General features: G+C 42.2%; 1 protein-coding gene and 1 long non-coding RNA gene across 2 annotated transcripts; one reads left to right on the top strand and one right to left on the bottom strand.

Moving 5' to 3' along the window:
• Positions 1 to 534: 534 nt before the first annotated feature.
• On the bottom strand, positions 535 to 6,435 carry dlx6a (distal-less homeobox 6a). Its single transcript, XM_017695125.2, has 3 exons — positions 5,605 to 6,435; positions 4,550 to 4,743; positions 535 to 3,893 (listed from the first exon to the last, which is right to left on the bottom strand). Exons 1-3 carry the CDS (start codon positions 5,912 to 5,914, stop codon positions 3,654 to 3,656), a joined length of 744 nt encoding a protein of 247 aa, XP_017550614.1. The 5' UTR covers positions 5,915 to 6,435; the 3' UTR covers positions 535 to 3,653.
• Positions 2,749 to 21,245, top strand: LOC108425994. Its single transcript, XR_001857741.2, has 2 exons — positions 2,749 to 2,921; positions 20,747 to 21,245. It is a non-coding gene; the product is annotated as an uncharacterized LOC108425994 (long non-coding RNA).
• The last annotated feature ends 209 nt before the right edge of the window (positions 21,246 to 21,454 follow it).

Genomic DNA, 21,454 nt, shown 5'->3' with positions numbered 1-21,454 from the left:
CGTCCGCTGCATTATTTAGTGACGGACACGCGAGCTCCGGACTGACCGGAGCCGAGAGCGGAGGCGCGCGACGAAACTATGCTGCTGAACTGATGATATTTTGGTGTCTGGTGCCAGGTTTAGTCCAGGCTTAGAGAGACTGCTGTGTAAATGCCTCATTAAAATAAGTCTTTATGGAGGGGTGTGTTTTTTCCTGACATTGCCTCGAGCTGAGCCAGGGTCTTATATTAATACACTACAGTTACAGGGCTGCATAACATTTTACTTCCAGCGTGGTTATTATTATTATTATTATTATTATTATTGTTGTTGTTGTTGTTGTTGTTGTTGTTGTTGTTGTTGTTGTTGTTGTTGGTGGTGGTGGTGGTTTGTAGTAGTGGTAGTATTTCTAATATAATATAGGAATATTAAACTATGTTTTATTATTATTATTATTAATAATAATAATAATAATGATAATAATAATAATAATTATTATTATTATTATATTTATATGTTAACTATAAACAAATTTTGGACGATCAGCATATTCAGTTCACTTCCATTCAATTTTATTTGTACAGTGCTTTCATATAAACATATCAAAATCCTTGGCGTTTTATCTGGATTGAGAACATCACTAAGAGGCCTGGCAGACAGTAAAATAGCTGTTTTGTACCTTTTAGCTCTCCTGAATGGCAATAATGAGGAGAAACCCTGATATTCTTGTTCTTGTATGGAGACAAACGAGCGCGGATCCGCTTAAAGCAGCAGCCTTTCAGCTCTTCACTGGCACAAAGCGCAGCTCACTAATAAACCAGCTCAAGTCCGGGGCTTAGTCCTGAGCCTGCTTTGAGCTCCTCACACTATCATCCTGACAGTTCTTTGAGTGCTGGACTGCAGGGCACGTTGTTCTGACCACAAAAGGCCGCAGACACGCGTCAATCACTCGTAGGCCGCATGTACACGACTGTCTTTTAGCTGGAGGTGACACTTCGTTTCTCCCAGCAGGTTGAAGCGATGCTCTGATCACGAATTAGATCCACACACTCACACACACACACACACACACACACACACACACACACACGCACACACACATACACACACACAGAGCAATAAATAAGTAAACAAACAACGGCGTTATCACTGACCACCGATTGGTTTTGTACGGAAATGAATAAATACAAATCGCCTGATATGTGACGTTTCCAGAAGCTATAAAGTAGCATTAGTTCGGTTTTGTTTATCTCTGTTTATCCTTCAAAGCCCCTCGCGCACGCACGCACGCTCGCACTCAGGCGCGCGCACACACTTCCCTGTGCCATTATATCGAGGGCCTTGTTAAATTCCGACTGAACATTTTGCACTCCCCGACTCCCTCTGCAAATGGCGTATGAATAATGACAGTTAGCTTTACTGGACAGCTTCAACTGTAACACTCCACAATAATTACACTTCCACCAGGATTAGGCTTCCATTATCATAATCTGGACATTTACAATTATCTATCATTTGCAAAGATGCGCTTGGTTCTTGATTGCAGAAGCCTTTTTTTCAGCTCACCAGCACTAAACAGTGACAGTAATAACGGTTAATTTTTGCAGGCGATATATAAGAGGCGTCGGGGTGTGCGAACACTTTCACACCTGGATTTGCTTATGCTGAAGCAGCAGCGGTACACAGGCCGGGCTGCGCGGGGTAGACGCCGAAAACAGAGCCCCTGGAAGGGAAAAGGAAAAGAAAGGAATGGGAAGGAAAGGAAAGGTAAGCACTGGGTTGGACGGCTTTGAGCAGACGGACACCGATGTGGTCAGCGGCTTAGTGGGCAGCAAAGCTGGGAAAATGCAACAGACAGTAAAGTTTATGACATGAAGCAATAGGCCAGTAAAGCAGTCAGCCAGGCTGAGAGACAGGCATGAGTGCTGGGATCAGTGACGTATTCTTGAAATAATGTTTGGTAATATTGTTGATGCATTCATTGGGATCTCTCTCTCTCACTCTATCTCTCTCTCCTCCCTCCCCCTCACATCCTATCTCTCCTTCCTTATCTCTTTGTCCTCGATATATCTTTCAATACTACGTCCGTCCATCTGTCTGTCTGTCTGTTTCTTTATCTGTCTGTCTAGGTATCTTTCTCTGGCTTCAGCTTTCTCAGTTGCATCATCAAAACATTCAAATTGTACATTTTCCACCTCGTGTTTTTTTTTTTTTTTAAATCCATCTAAACCTCAGCACTTCTAGGTTTTATGCCAGCTTGGGTAAACTGGCGTAAACCATGGCTGGTCCAACAGGGCCTCTCCTACAGCAGCATTTCCAAAGCTGATTCTATATGCCTAGAAAACACGCAGACGATCCATCCCCAATTCTCGGTTTGAACGAATCAAGCTCCATTTAATGCTGGCAGGCTGGGGCAGCTGCAGGGGCTTCTCCTCTCCCTATTCAACATTGTCATTCACATAATATCCCGAGCGTTCCCTCTTCGCGGCAATTTGTACATGAATAACCGAATAATTTCGTCTTTTGTTTCGTCTTTGCTACCTCAAATCCAAATAAAGATGCCTTTCACTATTAAAAGTGGTAGAAAATTACAGGTAATTATCTTTGACGGTAAAAACGCTGTAATCAGCGGGCTACATCAAAAATTACCCTAATTATGTCAGCATTTATGAGAATAGAAAAAAAAGCCTTCACTCGGATAAAACCCATAAATTGTCCCAAATATCTCCTTCATATTGAAGGAGAGTGCAGCTGGAGGCTTTGTTCACCATCGATCCTGTGGCGAATGGCATTCAGCACTTCGCACATCCAAGACAGGGAGAGAGAGGAGAAAAACATTTTGTCAATACTCTAATGATTGAGGCAGAGAATGGCAAGATGGACGAGATGCAGGTTTATTTTATAGGAAAAATCCGTCGAGAGACGACCAACTTACCAACAGGGTAAGATATTTTGTTATTTCTTTGGATTAACTTCGTACCGCACGTATAGCGCGTGAAATTCAAACGGTCGTTTCCAAATATTTAACCGAATTAAAAGTGTTTTTTAACAATATCATGACTTTAAGGTTTTAAGCAACGCGACTGACAATGTAGAGTTTAAAGATTATTTTAACAACGGACCTGAAATGTGTAACAGCCCGCCAATGAGTCGCTGATTTAGAATATTTCCCCAAATTTCTTATAAAAAATTCAAGCACGCACTGTTTTGAAGCCATGGTTTACTCCATTTATGACAAAAACATAAAAAGTATTTTACAACTAAAATTGGACAAGATATTTACAGACAAATTGCTTTCTTTCGCATGACGACAAACATGTAGTCATAACGAAAAGAGCGCAATTTTTTGTTTTTGTTCGTTTTTTTTTTTTTCTTAAATCAGAGTTCGTCGTTTTCAGTCATGACCCATGGGGCTTTGCGAAAGGCGTCCCCGCTCCTGCCCCATGCTGGTGATGGACGCCTTTGGTTCAAGAGTCAACAGATACAACAGCGGATGTTTCTTTTAAGCAAAAAAAAAAAAAATCCAGTTCGGTCCCGCCGTGTCCGCTTATCCTCCAGCGGAAGGAGCGCTCTCCAGAAACGAACCGTCCTCCGGCGGCAGCGGCTGTACCCGCTCAGGTAGCACTGAAGGAGGGGGCGCAGGTGGGCCTGCGGCCTGGCCGGGCGCGCGCAGCCTATCTCTGCATGGAGTCCTGGTGAGGAGAAGAGTACCAGTGGGAGTAGGCGGGCATGTAGCTGTTGGCGGACATGCTCGCACCTTTGGAAGACGCGGACACGTCCCATATGGGCGGGATGGCCGGCGAGCGCGGGGACAGCGCGAGGGAGCCCGGCAGAGGCTCGCTCTCGTGGGGGTTGCTGCCTTGCTTCAGCAGCTTCTTGAACTTCGACCTCTTGTTCTGGAACCAGATCTTTACCTGGAAAAAATAGAAACGAGTTTATTACAGAACCAGGGCCTATGAGCAGTGCAGAGCAGCCTGGGATATAAGAATAAAAACACGATTTAAATTCACACACATTAATTATAATTTGACACAATCCAGCGTGTCAGTAGGTCGCAGATTAACACACCGCGCTGCACCAATACAGCTGCACAAATCTTTAGTTTACTTCTTTTTGGCAGGAACTGTGACGCACGTAACACTTGACGAATTTGATTCGTTTAAATCCAAAGCAGGTATTTTTTCAGTATCCAATATAATAATCCTGTAAGGCTGTAAGCAGAGGCGTTAAAACCACACACTGTCTCTAACCAGACGCCGCGGTGTGCTCAGTTGGACATTTTGTGTCAAAAATAAAACATTATAATACTGAAATATTAAAATAGTTCTGTGCTCAGTTACGGACAGCATGATTTGTGCTGCTTCCAACACAACGTATTAAATCAGAAGACAATACGACAAAAAAGTCCTAAAACAGGCAACACAAGTAGGTGTGTTGTTATTTAACACATCACTTTAGAAAATATCAAACCAAATTACAGCCTACATCTGAGGTGGAATGGCATCTAAATACTGTGTTATTCTGCATGGATGTACATTTGCAGCCCACCATCGCGTTTGTCAGATGGTACCTGTGTCTGCGTGAGGCCGAGGGAGGCGGCGAGCTCCGCGCGCTCTGGCAGGGCGAGATACTGGGTCTGCTGGAAGCGGTGGTTCAGAGCCTGTAGCTGCAAACTGGAATAGATGGTCCGCGGTTTGCGGATCTTCTTGCCTTTCCCGTTGAACCGTATTTCTCCGTTTTCAATCACTGTTGTTTTCTGCTGCTCTGGAAGAGGTAACGGCATGTTGGTGGGAGAATCTCATAGGATTTTTTGTTTTAAATAATCTCTAAAACACACATAAATGCTCCCAAGTGGTTCTTCGCTTAATTGTTAAGAAACCCTCACATTGTGTGGGGGTTGTTTACACTTTAAAAAGGTTCTTCACTCTCACATTTACAAAACAGTGGAGGATTCTACTACGGCATCTGCACAGGGAACATCATTTTAATAGTACAGTTTCCTAGACAGTAAATAAAGCCTGTCTTGGAGTAAATTGTAATATCAATGGTGGGAAAACCTTTCAAGCCTAGACTTACACTAAATTTGGATTTGGGAAGGAAATACACTTGGTGGACCTTGAGACTTAGCAAACATAAAATGGACAGCAGCTGCATGTTTTACCAAATTCTGATACACAATATCAGAAGAAAAATGGCAAAAGGAAACAAATCGATTTATCAGGGAAGATTAAATTTCCATCCGCTTTTCCACGTAACAAACTGCATGTAAGGACTCGACGAGAGCCAGTAAATCAGATGCTAATTATAATTTGCAGTGATGGGGAGAATGGCCCGCGTGTAACTCCATCACTGTCATTAGAGCAGACATGGATGCGCGGACAGCAGCGCTAAAGCCACCTGACCTGCACGACTACACAAAGGAATAACAGCGGTAAGGCACCTTCACAGCTCCTCACCCGCGCTTCATCCTCTCATTCACGTCTCTCGTGCACACGAGCAACAACTGCGTACAAACGCCACTGCACTAGTACTTGTTTCTGGTGTCTAACGAAAGAAAACAAACCGCGAAAGAAAGCGAAAGTGCTCCGGCTGGAGGAGGTGTAGGGACTGGAAAGGCTCTCTTACCTGTGCCGTCTAACCTGGTGTGCGCCGCGGCCGCGTTACTGTGGTAGGAGGGCAAGTAGGGGCTGTGGTGCGGGTGGCTCATGTACGAGTAGGCGAGCGAGCGGTTGTACGAGCCGGAGCCCGAGTAAGGCGAGCCGTCGTGCTGCTGCTGGTGCGCGCCGGAGTGCAGGCAGTGCAGCGGGTAGTGGCCGGCGCCCACCGACGGCGAGCTCTGCTGCGAGGGCGCCTGCTGCTGACCAAACTCCATGAACGCCGATTTGGACGAGTCCTGAGCCTCCAGACCGTCAGCCATCGTACTCATGGTCATCATCAAATTTGCTGCCTCGAGAGCACTTTACCCCCCCACCCCCACCCCACATTCACACACACGCACACACACACACACACAAACACACAATCGTACACACGCGCGCACACACACACACCTTCACTCTCTCTCAAGTCCAAACGAAGTCCTTGTTTTTGTAGCGATCCCCCTTTTCGCGCTCCTTGTTTACGCAATTTCTCCGCTGATTACTCCAAAAATCTTCGCTCGTTCGTTGGCGCTGTTGTTTTATTTTGGGTTTTTTTGCTCCTCCAGTGTTTCCTCGCGAGCTATGGCGGAAGGTGGGCTTGAGTAAAGGCAGAGATTTTAACGTGGATTCTGTTAAATTTGAGTCCCTGCTTGCAGACTTGATGCAGACACTACAAGTAAAATGGTTTTGTCTCCAAAGGGCAGCGCCTTCCGATTGGCCATTCAACCCAACGTCATCAGCTCCGGGCTTAGCTGAGACTTTAGAGCGAGTTAACCTACCTTAACAGCTGCCACCGCAGCCGGGGCTATGGGTGGGATATCCCTCACACACTCACCACACAATCACCACCAAACGCGCCTTTTTACACACGCGCGCGAGCTCGGTGCCGTATTCTGAACGACAAGTCACACTGACTTGATCAGCTTGGGCTAATGAGCCATAGAGGTGCTGACTGGGCGACAGGAGTCGCGCTGTAATTGTTTTTTTTTTTTTTTTTTATATAGCGCGAGATCAATGATCATGACAGTAACCTGACCAGCTTCAGAACCAAGCGGCCTATTAGCTGCTTAATTGCTCCAGGCCTGCTGGACTACAGTGCGTAATGAATTAAGTTACAGTCCAAGCATGTGTCATTGGATGTCCCGGCTAACTGACAGCGTTTCCCCCCACCGCAATCAGGAGCTCGTTACAGTCGAAAATATATGTAAATTACACCTTCAGTTTAGTGGTTTGGCCAATCTCGATCCCCATTAGAAAGCACGCCGTAAATATACACCACAACTCTCTCTCCATTCCCATTTCACATCCTTTTATTTTTTATGGCGAACACGTTTACTTTCGTAATATGGCGTTCATTTGCTTTAAATGGTGATGAAAAAGTAATTATAGTCGCAATCAGTTCTATCTCAATCCCGTTTGATTGCCCGCTCCACTGTATTCAAATTACCTCAATAAAATTAAGAACAATTCGCCTGTAATGATTATGGACCAAGTTTATTTTCGGAGGTGGAATAAAAGTGGATATAGCATAAATTATCCGCTAATTATACGCCAGTGTCGCCTCAATTATCCTCTTATCAAAAATGGGGGCCTAAATGCAGCGTTTAGTTTCAATTTTCTCCCTTTTCTGTAAGCAGAGCTGGGTACCTTGCTATTATTGCCAGGGTTGTTATTTACTTTGTGGGATTTAAAAAGTGCACGAGCGGCCTGGATCGCCATTCTCCACGAACACGGCCAGCTGCTCGCGCCCCGGCTTTTCTCACTGAAAACTGCTCGCGCGAAATCACAGCTGGGATCTGTCTGTCTCCATCCCGGACAGGTAAGGGACAAAAGTGTGTGAGCTGTGTCGTCTATAAAATGTGGCCTTTGGTGAATTTTGCAGGTTAGGTTTGGTGAAATGTGTGCTGAAAGGTTTGCTGTGTGTGTATGTGTGTGTGTGTGTGTGTGTGTATGTGTGTGTGTGTGTGTGTTTGTGGAGCTGATCAGGTATCTGCTTGCTTTGTGGTGCTGCTGACTGGAGCAGTGGACTGATTCTCTCCAGCTCAACAGAGAGAAGCCAGATCTATACAGGACTCTAATCGCCCGAGTGGCACAAACTCAGCTTTCAGTTCTCTTGCTTTAAAGGGTTAATTGGTGGAGACGGGTCGGTTTTGATACTACCTGCGCGATCAGAGAAAGAGATCCTGTAAAAAGGTTGATGAGAATAACGTGGCAGCTTGTGTCAGACGTGTTGAACACAGTCAGACACGTTACAGAAATGGTTTGTAAACAGTCAACAGCTATGAGATCTGTTCTGTAGGAACTCGCAGAAACGCACAGCGGTTTGCGACTAATTTGTTACAGAAGATTTAAAACATTAATTTGAATGAAAATAACAAACTCTCTGAGGGGTTAGTAGCACTGAATTAAACGAATCTGCGTTTCGTGATCGTTTCAATTCTTTCTTTTTTATAGAATAGTAAAATAGAAGTTTCTAGTGTAGAACATTTCACAGGTGTTTAACCTTCACTGTGCTGTTAAATGTGCAGAGGCTGTGCGGAACTGCAGCTGCACAAAGTCTCTATCAAACGGCTCTGTAAAATCCCGCTGATGTGTCACATCACTGTGGATTTGGTTTTAGGCTCTTATTAGTTTCCTGTTCGTTTAGGTCATAATTCTAATCGCTTTATGTGCCTCGTGACCAAAAGTATAAATCACAATTTGTAACGTTAAAAATGAAAACAAATGAACTTCCCACAAAGATTCCAGAAAGAACTGAGCGCTGGATTAATATTATAATTTCGGGTCAAAGTAATGTTTTACAGTAGCAAACAACAGCAAAAACATTATTATTAATTATTATTATTATTTATTATTGTTGTTGTTGTTGTCGTTATTATTATTATTATTATTATGACTATTATTATTATGATTGGTTTATAGTGTCAATTATTAAGCATTAATACAACAACAACAACAATAATAATAATAATAATTATTATTATTATTATAAGAACAATAATAAAAATAATAATGTTCAATATAAGAACATGATATCGGGAACTTTCTCTATCTCTCTTATGTGTGTGTGTGTATGTATATGTGTGTGTGTCTACGTTAATTATATGTGAGTGTTAACACAGATCTGGAGGGAAATATTCTCATTTCTCATTTCACACTGGGCCTGAAACCCAACACAGCAGGCTGATGGATAAAGTACTGTACATCTGGTCAGTATGAATGGAGAAAGAGCTATAGAGCTGGTCAGTTTGGGTGGGTAAAGAGCTATAGAGCTGGTTAGTATGGATGGATAAAGAGCTATAGAGGTGATCAGTATGGATGCGTGATGAGCTATAGAGCTGATAAGTATTGACGGATAAAGAGCTATAGAGCTGGTCGGTATGGATGGAGAAAGACCTATAGAGCTGGTCAGTATGGATGGATAAAAAGCTATAGAGCTGGTTAGTATGGATGGGTAAAGAGCTATAGAGCTGATGAGTATGGATGGATAAAAAGCTATAGAGCTGGTCAGTATGGATGGGTAAAGAGCTATAGAGCTGATCGGTTTGGATGGGTAAAGAGCTATAGAGCTGGTCAGTATGGATGGGTAAAGAGCTATAGAGCTGGTCAGTATGGATGGATAAAAAGCTATAGAGCTGGTCAGTATGGATGGATAAAGAGCTATAGAGCTGGTCAGTATGGATGGATAAAAAGCTATAGAGCTGGTCAGTATGGATGGATAAAAAGCTATAGAGCTGGTCAGTATGGATGGATAAAAAGCTATAGAGGTGGTTACTATGAATGGGTAAAGAGCTGTAGAGCTGGTCAGTATGGATGGATAAAGAGCTATAGCGCTGATCAGTATGGATGGGTAAAGAGCTATAGAGCTGGTCAGTACGGATGGGTAAAGAACTGTAGAGCTGGTCAGTATGGATGGGTAAAGAGCTATAGAGATGGTCAGTATGGATGGGTAAAGAGCTATAGAGCTGATCGGTATGGATGGATAAAGAGCTATAGCGCTGATCAGTATGGATGGGTAAAGAGCTATAGAGCTGGTCAGTATGGATGGGTAAAGAGCTATAGAGCTGATCGGTATGGATGGATAAAGAGCTATAGAGCTGATCAGTATTGATGGGTAAAGAGCTATAGAGCTGTCAGTATGGATGAAGAAAGTACTATAGAGCTGGTCAGTATGGATGGAAAAAGAGCTACAGAGTTGATCAGTATTGATGAATAATAAGCTATAGAGGTGGTTAGTATGGATGGGTAAAGAGCTATAGACCTGATCAGTATGGATAAGTAAAGAGCTATAGAGCTGGTCAGCATGGATGGGTAAAGAGCTATAGAGATGGTCAGTATGCATGGGTAAAGAGCTATAGAGCTGATCAGTATGGATGGGTAAAGAGCTGTAGAGCTGGTCAGTATGGATGGGTAAAGAGCTATAGAGCTGATCAGTATGGATGGATAAAGAGCTATAGAGCTGATCGGCATGGATGGGTAAAGACCTATAGAGCTGGTCAGTATGGATGGGTAAAGAGCTATAGAGTTGATCAGTATTGATGAATAATAAGCTATAGAGGTGGTTAGTATGGATGGGTAAAGAGCTATAGACCTGATCAGTATGGATAAGGAAAGAGCTATAGAGCTGGTCAGCATGGATGGGTAAAGAGCTATAGAGCTGGTCAGTATGGATGGGTAAAGAGCTATAGAGCTGATCAGTATGGATGGAGAAAGTACTATAGAGCTGGTCAGTATAGATGGAAAAAGAGCTACAGAGTTGATCAGTATTGATGAATAATAAGCTATAGAGGTGGTTAGTATGGATGGGTAAAGAGCTATAGAGCTGATCAGTATGGATGGGTAAAGAGCTGTAGAGCTGATCAGTATGGATGGGTAAAGAGCTATAGAGCTGGTCAGTATGGATGGGTAAAGAGCTATAGAGCTGATCAGTATGGATGGGTAAAGAGCTGTAGAGCTGATCAGTATGGATGGGTAAAGAGCTATAGAGCTGATCCGTATGGATGGGTAAAGAGCTGTAGGGCTGGTCAGTATGGATGGGTAAAGAACTATAGAGCTGATCAGTATGGATGGATAAAGAGCTATAGAGCTGATCAGTATGGATGGGTAAAGACCTATAGAGCTGGTCAGTATGGATGGGTAAAGAGCTATAGAGCTGATCAATATGAATGGGTAAAGAGTTATAGAGCTGGTCAGTATGGATGGAAAAAGAGGTATAGATCTGATCAGTATGGATGGAGAAAGAGCTACAGAGTTGATCAGTATTGATGAATAAAGAGCTATAGAGGTGGTCAGTATGGATTGGTAAAGAGCTATAGAGCTGATCAGCATGGATGGGTAAAGAGCTATAGAGCTGGTCAGTATGGATGGGTAAAGAGCTATAGAGCTGATCAGTATGGATGGGTAAAGAGCTATAGAGCTGGTCAGTATGGATGGGTAAAGAGCTATAGAGCTGATCAGTATGGATGGGTAAAGAGCTATAGAGCTGGTCAGTATGGATGGGTAAAGAGCTATAGAGCTGATCAGTATGGATGGGTAAACAGCTATAGAGCTGGTCAGTACGGATTGGCAAAGAGCTGTAAAGAGCTATAGAGCTGGTCAGTATGGATGGGTAAAGAGATATAGATCTGATCAGTATGGATGGGTAAAGAGCTATAGAGCTGATCAGTATGGATGGGTAAAGAGCTATAGAGCTGGTCAGTATGGATGGGTAAAGAGCTATAGAGCTGGTCAGCATGGATGGGTAAAAAGCTATAGAGCTTATCAGTATGGATGGGTAAAGAGCTATAGATCTGATCAGTATGGATGGGTAAAGAGCTATAGAGCTGATCAGTATGGATGGGTAAAGAGCTATAGAGCTGGTCAGTATGGATGGAAAAAGAGCTATAGATTTGATCAGTATGGATGGAGAAAGAGCTACAGAGGTGATCAGTATTGATAAATAAAGAGCTATAGAGGTGGTTAGTATGGATGGGTAAAGAGCTATAGAGCTGGTCAGTATGGATGGGTAAAGAACTATAGAGCTGGTCAGTATGGGTGGAGAAAGAGCTATAGAGCTGATCAGCATGGACGGAGAAAGAGCTATAGAGCTGATCAGCATGGATGGAGAAAGAGCTATAGAGCTGATCAGGATGGGGAAAGAGCTGTAGAGCTGGTCAGCATGGGTGGATAAAGAGCTATAGTGCTGGTCAGTACCGATGGATGAAAATGTGTAGAGCTGGTCAGTATGGATGGGTAAAGAGCTACAGAGCTGATCAGTATGGGTGGATAAAGAGCTATAGAGCTGGTCAGTATGGATGGATAAAGAGTTATAGAGCTGGTCAGTATGGATGGGTAAAGAGCTATAGATCTGGTCAGTATGGATGGAGAAAGAGCTATAGAACTGATCAGTATGAATGGGTAAAGAGCTGTAGAGCTGGTCAGCATGGGTGGATAAAGTAGTATAGAGCTGGTCAGTACCGATGGATGAAAATGTGTAGAGCTGGTCAGTATGGATGGGTAAAGAGCTATAGAGCTGATCAGTATGGGTGGATAAAGAGCTATAGAGCTGGTCAGTATGGATGGATAAAGCGTTATAGAGCTGGTCAGTATGGATGGGTAAAGAGCTATAGATCTATTCAGTATGGATGGAGAAAGAGCCATAGAACTGATCAGTATGGATGGGTAAAGAGCTGTAGAACTGGTCAGTATGGATGGAGAAAGAGCTATAGAACTGAACAGTATGGATGGATAAAGAGCTATAGAGCTGATCAGTATGGATGGGTAAAGAGCTATAGAGCTGGTCAGTATGGATGGGTAAAGAGCTATAGAGCTGGTCAGTATGGATGGGTAAAGAACTATAGAGCTGGTCAGTATGGTTGCCAAAGAGTTATAGTGTTGGTCAGTATGGATGGAGAACGCTATACACCTGAACAGTTGATCAGTATGGATGGGTAAAGAGCTATAGAGCTCATCAGTATACATAGATAAAGTGACACAAAGCTGATCTATATAGATAGATAAAGAGAAAGAGCTGTTCCGTATCAATGGATAAAGAATGTGGACACAATGATTAAGATAGAGTCAAAGAAGTGTCTTCACACGCAGGCAGTCTGAATTTGTTCTTTTGCAGTGGGCATCATACCCATAGCTATCATAGCCACCATCTACCTCACCGACAATACCCATCAAGCCCACCATATCCACCATACACTGAAAAAGGGTTGCTTTGAATTTTGCTTGATTCAAATTGTGTTGATGTAATATATAATCATAACCAATAAACCCACCATATCCTTCTAACCTATCATATCCATCATAACCACCAAACCCACCATATTCATTATAACCACCAAACCCACCATACACACTATAACCACCAAACCCACTATACTCATCAGAAGGAGAGTAACCGTGCACTCTTCCAGTCACCACCCCCTCTCTGCTGCAGCCCACATGCTTCTAACTTTATTTGTTCTAGGTTAAAACAGGGGCTGTAATAAAAACATAGGGGAACATCCATATTTAGTTTGTGAAGCTTTAAATACTTTATGTTGTTTTGTTTTGTGCACATGAAACATGTAATATTTGGAGTTTGATCTCACCTGAAAAGAGTGTAATCTCTGCGGTGCATCTCCCATCACTGTAGCAGAAATCCAGGCCGGGTAATTGTAGTGCTGGCAACTGGAGGGAAATGCTTGAATGAATTTTACTCCAAACAGTTAAACACTGGCACAAAGCTTACTATTGCTGATAAATACAGCTTGATTATTAAGCCCTATACAATCTATAGTGGACCTAAAGACCAAGATTAGAGTCACCATAATCATGACCACCAAAAATAACTTACAAAAATATGCATGCATTCAATTCATGTGTGTGTGGTGCAATATATAAAGAAAATGCTAAAAATCAGAATTATTGCACTCACACAGAGGTCCTCTGGCTCAGGACACAAGTGTTTCTGGTCAACCATTGCTTTCCATGTTATAGACAGACATGCTGTGGGTCAGATCCACACAGGTCATTACTATTAATGAGCATGGAATTTTTTATTATTCTTTTCAATCCTTTCTAACCACTTAGGATTAGTGTGAGATGTAGACTTAGGCGCTTTGATCCTCCTTATAAAGTGCATTTAAAAAGACAGGTTCATGCATCAACTAATCAGAATGATTAATTATTATCAGATATATTTTGGTATACATTTGTGTTGTTTTTTGAGATTTCAGTGGTATGCAAGCCTTGGTTCACTCCTCTTTCCGAATAAACATGTTTCCCCCTCAGCTACATGATCTTAGATGTAAAAAGGGGGGGAAAGCATTGGGTTAATTATGTTCCGAGTGAAATTGCGCACCTCCCTGTTCATTTGGGCTTCATCTATACTGAGGCGAGCCCGCTGAAATATCTTTTATCTTTTGGAGAGTGTTGAACAAATGAGGACAGTGAGATTTTTTTTTCGGGCTTCTTTTTGGACTTAATAGAAGACATTATTAGCTGTGAGAGCAGGCAGCTCAGGATTTGGTGGAGAGATGACAGACAGGAAGGCTAGCAATCATAGGCTTTTTTAGCCCACTGTACTGCTCGATGCCGTTTATCCGTGATGATAGAAAATTGCTCTGTTGCCAGGACGCGGCTGCTCAAATAGAGGGCAAGAGCAACATTTCCATTTTCCAGTTTGAAAGCCATTGAAATGAATTAGTAAAATGAAAAAAATCCCGCGGTAAACAAAGGGGGGGGGGTGCAAACAAAGATAGCCTTTTTTTCTAGCACCGAAGCCCCCTTTCATTTTGTAATTTTTCGTTTGCCTTCCGCTCCGAGGCTTTGAATCCAACACTGGGTTGCAAATGGAATAAACTCCTGATGCGCATCGGAGGGGTGTTTCACTGCGCTGCGCTCAGAGCGGGCAGCGCTATCACTGCCTTATCACTCCGCTGTTCTAACCTAATTAGGCGCCTGTTTCAGACCTCACAGTCAGCGCTGCTCTGATGTGTGTGAATATGAAGAGGCTTATCAGCGTCCACTGATATATAAAACACAGTGTAACTGCGCAAGTCGAAACAAAACAAACTGTCCACAGACAGTGCACGGATGTGTAATATCTGATCAGTGTGTGTGTGTGTGTGTGTGTGTGTGTGTGGAGGGTGGGTAATAAACGCGGGGCCGGTGTAATGGCCCTTAGAGGAGTTAGTCAGGCTGCAGTGTGTTTTGACAGATTGAAAGGCGCTCGTGTGAATAGCGGGTTTGCATGTCAGCACACGCACTCGCTTTATTGTTTTTTGCCGCGCGCTGGCCGAGCAGAAGCGGCTCCGATAAACACGCGGGCATCACAGACAACAACGATATTTGGGGGGGGGGTTGATAATGCGATATAAATTACTATATTATTATTTATTATTTTCATTATATTATTGTTGGGTATTTTTAAAATGAACAACGAAATATATATTTTTAATAACAACGAACTGGAAAATATTACAAAGATCGTTTGAGATTATTATTATTATTATTATTATTATTATTGCTGCCGTTGTTGTTATAATATTATTAGTAGTAGTACTAGTATTTTATCAAATAATCATATTATTTCTAAAGTTAATTACAATAGTAATAATAATCATAATGCTAATAACAAAAGCAATAATAGTAACAATTGTAATAATGATGCAAGTTTGCAAATTCAAATAATTATTTATGATCAATGGTGTTATAATAATAATAAAAACACGTTTATTATTATTATCAGTACCATTTTTATTAGTGTTTTGTTGTTATTATTGTTGATATTATTACAATAACAATTATAATAATAATCATTATTAGTAGTGCTATTATACTAATAATCATAATAATAGTTGTTACTATTATTAGTAGCAGTATTAGTAGTAGTGTTATTAGTAGTAGCGTTGTTGTGTTCTTGTTGTTGTTGTTAGCAGTATAGTAGCAGTACTACGCTGTTGAAGAAGCATTGGAAAGGAAGATACTGGTTTTCTCTGTTAATTGTCCATGTGATCACGTGACTCCGTGTTAATGGACTCGCGCTCATTTGTCTTTGATCTTTGAGGAACGGGCGCAGCGCGTGGCTGGATTCATATTCAGCGGAGATGCCATGGTTTAGAGAGGAAATCGTTTTGCATATGAGAGTTTGTCTAGGCAGGTGGCTCGCTCTCTGGACGGAGCACAAGCCCCCCACATCATGCCTGGCCCAGGCAAATGCCCTTATTACCAATCCGTGCGTTTCATCTTCTCCATATCCAACTCCGTCTAAAGCCACCCTCCCTGCTGTACCATCCACCCAGCCTCCAGCACTCACACCAACAGACGAGTTTGGGGTTTTAATATGAGGCAAAATAAAAAAAAATTGCTGTTTGTTAAATGTTTAGTTTGGACACCAAATACAGGCCCAAAACACTAATGAGGTGCCCACAGTCCCCATGGCAACACTGTCTGATAGTCTTAATCATCCTTAGCGCGCAACGGACGCAATTTAAACGTACAATTTAAACCCAAAACTGGGTTGACAGACTGTTTGGTTTTCATGACTATTTCGAGGCCGTAAACACTAAAGGGTGCAGTCTCGCTGACATTAGCAGGGGCGTTGGAGGGTGGGCGTCCTTCAGGTTTATTTCAGATTTGTCGCAGGCGCGTCGCCCCTCTAATGCAGCGCTTTATTCGTGGAGCTGAAGGTATGCGCTGGGCTGAGCTCGCGTGTGACTGAACAAGACGTTGCCCTCATCCGCAGGTAGTGGAGAGAAAAAAGCAGAAACAAAGAAGAGGCCAGAACAATGAAGAGCCTGAAACTCAAGAACGGTGAGTTAGATGAGGCGGAAAAATGCGCAGAAAACAAGTCACACCTGCTGGAGCTCCTCGTGCCCACTGCATTCACTCCACACCAGCACGCTACCACACTTCCCACTACCTCAGCACTACAGATAGAGACAAAGAGAAAAACACAAAAACTCATGAATATTATAAACAGAAAGGAAGAGGAAGCTTACAGTGATACCGGTGCTGCGCTGGACTGACCGTGGTTTAATAAACCTGTGTCCATAAACTATTATAAAACTAGACCTGCTTTAAACTGTCTGTGAATAGTTTTTGCAGTGTGTTCAGTTTTAACAAAGAAACTGGGAGACTGCGATTCGTTCTGGTTACATTGAGAATAATAACAATGAGCTGTAGTAAAAAACACACACACATCAGTCTGTTTTCTTGGCATTTAAAATGCAGTTTAGAGGTTTTGTTTAGTTTATAACACAACCTTAATAAAATATACTATATGTGGAAGATATAACAAAGACAAAAACAGGATATCCAGGAAATGCAAGTAGTTTAATATTATAATATTTGTCATTTTGTCATGGTTATTTATCATGAATTGATTTTTTAGTTTAGTTATTTTGTTATAGACATGTATATTTTTACCTTTATTGCTGTGCCTTATAATATTGAGCAATGTCATTACAGAAAATGTCATACACATAAAAAGGCCTAAAAGCATGAGAAGAACTGGGGAGGTGTCAAAACATTAGATAATGTCCCACGGTTTAAATGCCAAAACGAATAAATAATCAAAGATCATACAAATTAGGTGGTCATTTGAGGAGATAACAATAATAAGCCATATAATCTCACATTTATTAGTGCTTTTCAGGCTAAAAGTCCCAAAGCTTTTATTTTCATTAGCCTTAAAGACCATTTCAGTTCAAGGGTTTTAGACTATGTCCATTTTACCAAAATGCAAGCAGGCAATCACACTGATAGCTGCCCTTGGAAATGCATCCACCAAAGAGCTTATTCAATCAATATAAGGAGAGGCAGTTTGTGTAAATAATGAAAAAAAGGTAAAGTGATTTTCCAACATGCATCTTGCAGCAGCCAGAAAACAACAACCTGCATTGCCCACAATGTAAGTCAGCAGGGTCTATCTGCACCAGTGTGATGACAAAAGCACATTTCCTGCTTGTGTTTCTGGATTTATGTTCAAATTTTCTGTATATGTGTGTGTGTGTTGGGAGGGGGTATGAAGGTATAGTGCTGCAGTCTCTGCTGGATGGAGAAGCTGTGATGGAGACCAGAAGAAGAATGGTACAGATCTTATTCTGGATCAAAATAGATTTGATTTGATCACAGCACACTGCAGACATATGGCTACAGTGGCATGAAGTGGGTGGGGAACTGTCAGTCAACAGACCACATGCATTCCTTCACTCGTTGCCTATTTTTTCAAGACCTCAACATAAAAAGACAAAAAGACAGCTCTTTAGTTTGCAGTGCTTTATTTCAAGTGGCTTGGTCTTTAGTCAAATATGTGTTGGTCCACAGTCATATGGATGGTTTTCTCACCTGCTCTTATAGGTGGATGATGACTAAAGAGAAGGACAATTTTGGGTCCCTAAAATGACCTTTCAATTGATTGTTCTTTAGAGGGGAATTCCACAAATTAAAAAAAACATGACTTAGGCCCAACACTTATCTGAAAGCTATAAAAGTAAAACAATGTCTTAGACATCAGGCAGTGTATTATTAACCATTTCAATGTAATAACTTTCTGTGACATACTACAACGTTCAGTCACCTGGTTCTTATCACCAACTCTGTGAACAATTATGACTGTGTACATCTCTCTACAATGTGCCTTTCTCATCAAACCACTCTGAATGGCTTTATTTATATTGCAATCATTTAATTATGCAGAAACTTAAAATAAGTAGTGAATTACCCTTTAAATGACACTACTGTTAATGAAATATGTAAGTACTTTTAACAAATAAAGTTTCAAAAAATCTTTAACTTATTAAAAATTCTTAATTTTTAAGAGTGTAGCTCATGTGACTTAGTCTGGACCATAATTTAAAGAAGAACAACTCATGTGTTGATACAGCACAGCTTGTTTTTCGTGTCCTTTAGCTACTAAGTTTGCAGTATTTCAAGGATGAGATGATACAGCTTTTGAAAAACAGTTGGCAATTTGAAAAGTTGCTGTAGGTGCTCATGTATTTTTTTATTCTACTCTGCCGCAGGTGTCTGCCCATGTTTTATCCAAGACAGAATGCCTTTTCTCTCCATTAGCAAACGAAAGCATTGGCCTATGACTTTTAATAACAAAGTATTTACACCTCAGAGCTAAGAACTAAAGAAACCAAGAAGCCAAGATAAAACAATGCCATCACGTCTGCCAGAGATCGAATATGATGGCTTCATCACCCACACCCACTCACCCATCTCGCCGACAGTGACGTCCATCCATGTCCCCCTCCACCCCAATCCCATCCCCCATTGCTGGTTGGTTTCTACAGCTGCAGTGAGTGAGAAATGACCGGAGAATTGGCCTCTGGGAGAGCAGCAAGCCATCCTGGTGCTATTAGGCTCGTGGCTAATAATAGGTGTTTCAGTCCGGGGGAAGATCAATCAGGGGGAATCATAGGGAATGTTCTGAGGAGCACTTTTACACATCTGTCCAGATGGATGAAATTACACTTGTCTGTTTTTAGTTGCATTACTCCTAAATTGGTTGTCTACTTTTTTCCTGCTCTCCAGCTCTCTCCCCTCATTCATGTGTCAGCGGTCTGCAAAAAGGATTCAGCGCTAAACTCCCTGTCATTTTAGTCTTTTCCTCACTCACTTCCCCCTCGGCACACCTTCATCTTATTTACCTCCTTGCATCTGAACAAAAAGATGACTGATGCCTCCAAAGGTTTTACTCTCACAAAGAGGTTAATTGCAAATTAGCAGATGAAAACTTTCTTGCATGCGTTTTTAAACAATGAATATGCGAATTGAGTGAGCTGACTGTTTTCTCACAAGCCAGATGAATGGATTGGCATTTTATAAATCCTGATACGGCTTAGCAATTTAGCATTGCTCTATGAATCTTTGCCAGTGCTATAACTGTATTTGCATAAGACTGTGTTGCTGTAGAATTGTAAAGGTGCTATTCTATTCATATGCAAATTATGACCATGAGCTTTGTACGCTGAAGGTGTAGCCGCCAGTGTCTGGCTGCCCTGGCAGGGATATCTATCAATGATATCTGGCACTTACTCTCCTGGCCCACAGTAACCTGGCTGATATTAGAGTGGGTGAGTGTACTGGGCTGTGGAGGTAACCATATGTTGGTGGGACCCCCTGTGATTCAGTACTGCCAGTTAACTGGCATGATGTGTCTGTCAGACAGGCCTGTGTAGAGACTGAGAGGGGTCATTTACAGACTGTATGCATCTGTGATTTCGGCTAGATGTCTGACAGTTCGACAGTGTGGCAAACTGTATTGGCTTTGGCCTTTTCAATGATGCCTTTTTGAGTTTTATGTTGGGTTCAGGAAAGATATCACGCCTAGCAATGTGACAACGCTGATTTGCTTGTAGCGCAAATTCATCTAAGTAAGTATCCCTGACACAGTCACAATGGGCTGACACTCACAATATGAGTACTCAGTGAAATTACCACTCAGAGATGTTTTTTGAATCAGTTGAAAATGAATACTGTACATCATTGTTGTTTCTTTGCCTGTAGGGAGCCTGATTTGAGATGTTCTTCTATTGTTGATTGCTCAACATTGAGAGATATTTCAAGGACTGAGAGAGCAGTGTGAGAAGAAGTCTTTTAAAAGAGGAAAGCACGATGACCAGAGGACGGAAATCAAGGCTCCCCAATGTGTCGCCTTAGCAACGGGGGAAATTAGCATTGACTTCTGAGCAAGGCCACAAAACTAGGCTTCTGAGTATTTTTATGGCTTGAAAAGTGACAATCAAAAAGTGGATCTAAAGACATGCTCCCCAGTTCCATTTATATTGAAATCAGTTTCTTTCCCTTTTTTCCACTGGCGGAACACAAAAAAGAGTCTTAATGTATGTATTTTGCTCATTTTACTGTGTTGTGCATTTTGCCTGCGATGCCCCCGTGCTCATGTTTGCCTCCCACTGCGGTAAACAGAACGCGTGTATGACAGTGAATGCATTTCAGAGTGCTCCCAACACGAGCTGGAGCTGACACTGGCTCCCTCATTCCCAGACACCAAATTCAGCTCTCATGATTGCCAACACACATAATGATAGCGTCTCCCAGAGTCGCAGAGGTGTCCCACTGATGTGCCGGCTTTCTTTCTCTTTCCCTCTCTCTCTCTCTGTCTCTCTCTCTCTTTCACATTGTAGGAAATTCAGCAGCGTCTGCCCCGGAGAGGCCGCCAACTACGCCCATCAGAAGCTGTTGTTCACAAAAATGAAGTGCAGATTGTATGCTCCAACGCATGGAGCTGCTCACTGGGTCCTCTCATCGCAAGAAAGCCCCACCACTGCGGAGGAACAAGCAGGAATACATTAAAAGGTAATGAGAGATCAGTCAGAAGAGGGTCATGCAGGGGCACTGCTTGGCATCGTGGTGTTGGAGAGAGCTTTCAGCGTGATGGTCTTGTCATCTCTGTCGAGGAGCCAGAAGGGGTGGAGTTCAACAACGTTACTCATGGCAACAGTTGCTAAGCCTGGCTTCTTGTTGATGTGGTTATTTGTAAATCAAAACTGTGCGCATTGCATTAGCCAGGCCTATTTACAATTAAGCCCTCTTGCATTTATGTAATGTGTATGTACTTTCATGTACAATGTAAAATGCAATTATTCAGATGATCTGAATAAATGTTTCAAACCGGCCTATTCATATACTGTATGTGTCATTCTCTCTATTGCAATCATGTTATGGGAGGATCGTGAAATTACACCCTTCAAGGGTTGTTCAGTAAGGACTGTGGATATATATAGAACCCTGACAACTCAAAGAACCACTTCAATGCTCAGATTGTTCTTCGGTTAAATGGTTCTTCTCCATGATGGATAACCTTCCTTCAAAGTTCTATGTAGCATCAAAGA

This window comes from Pygocentrus nattereri, chromosome 27 (assembly GCF_015220715.1).
Source record: "Pygocentrus nattereri isolate fPygNat1 chromosome 27, fPygNat1.pri, whole genome shotgun sequence".
In the NCBI taxonomy this organism is placed as follows: domain Eukaryota; kingdom Metazoa; phylum Chordata; class Actinopteri; order Characiformes; family Serrasalmidae; genus Pygocentrus; species Pygocentrus nattereri.
This window is presented reverse-complemented; position numbering and strand designations above follow the sequence as displayed.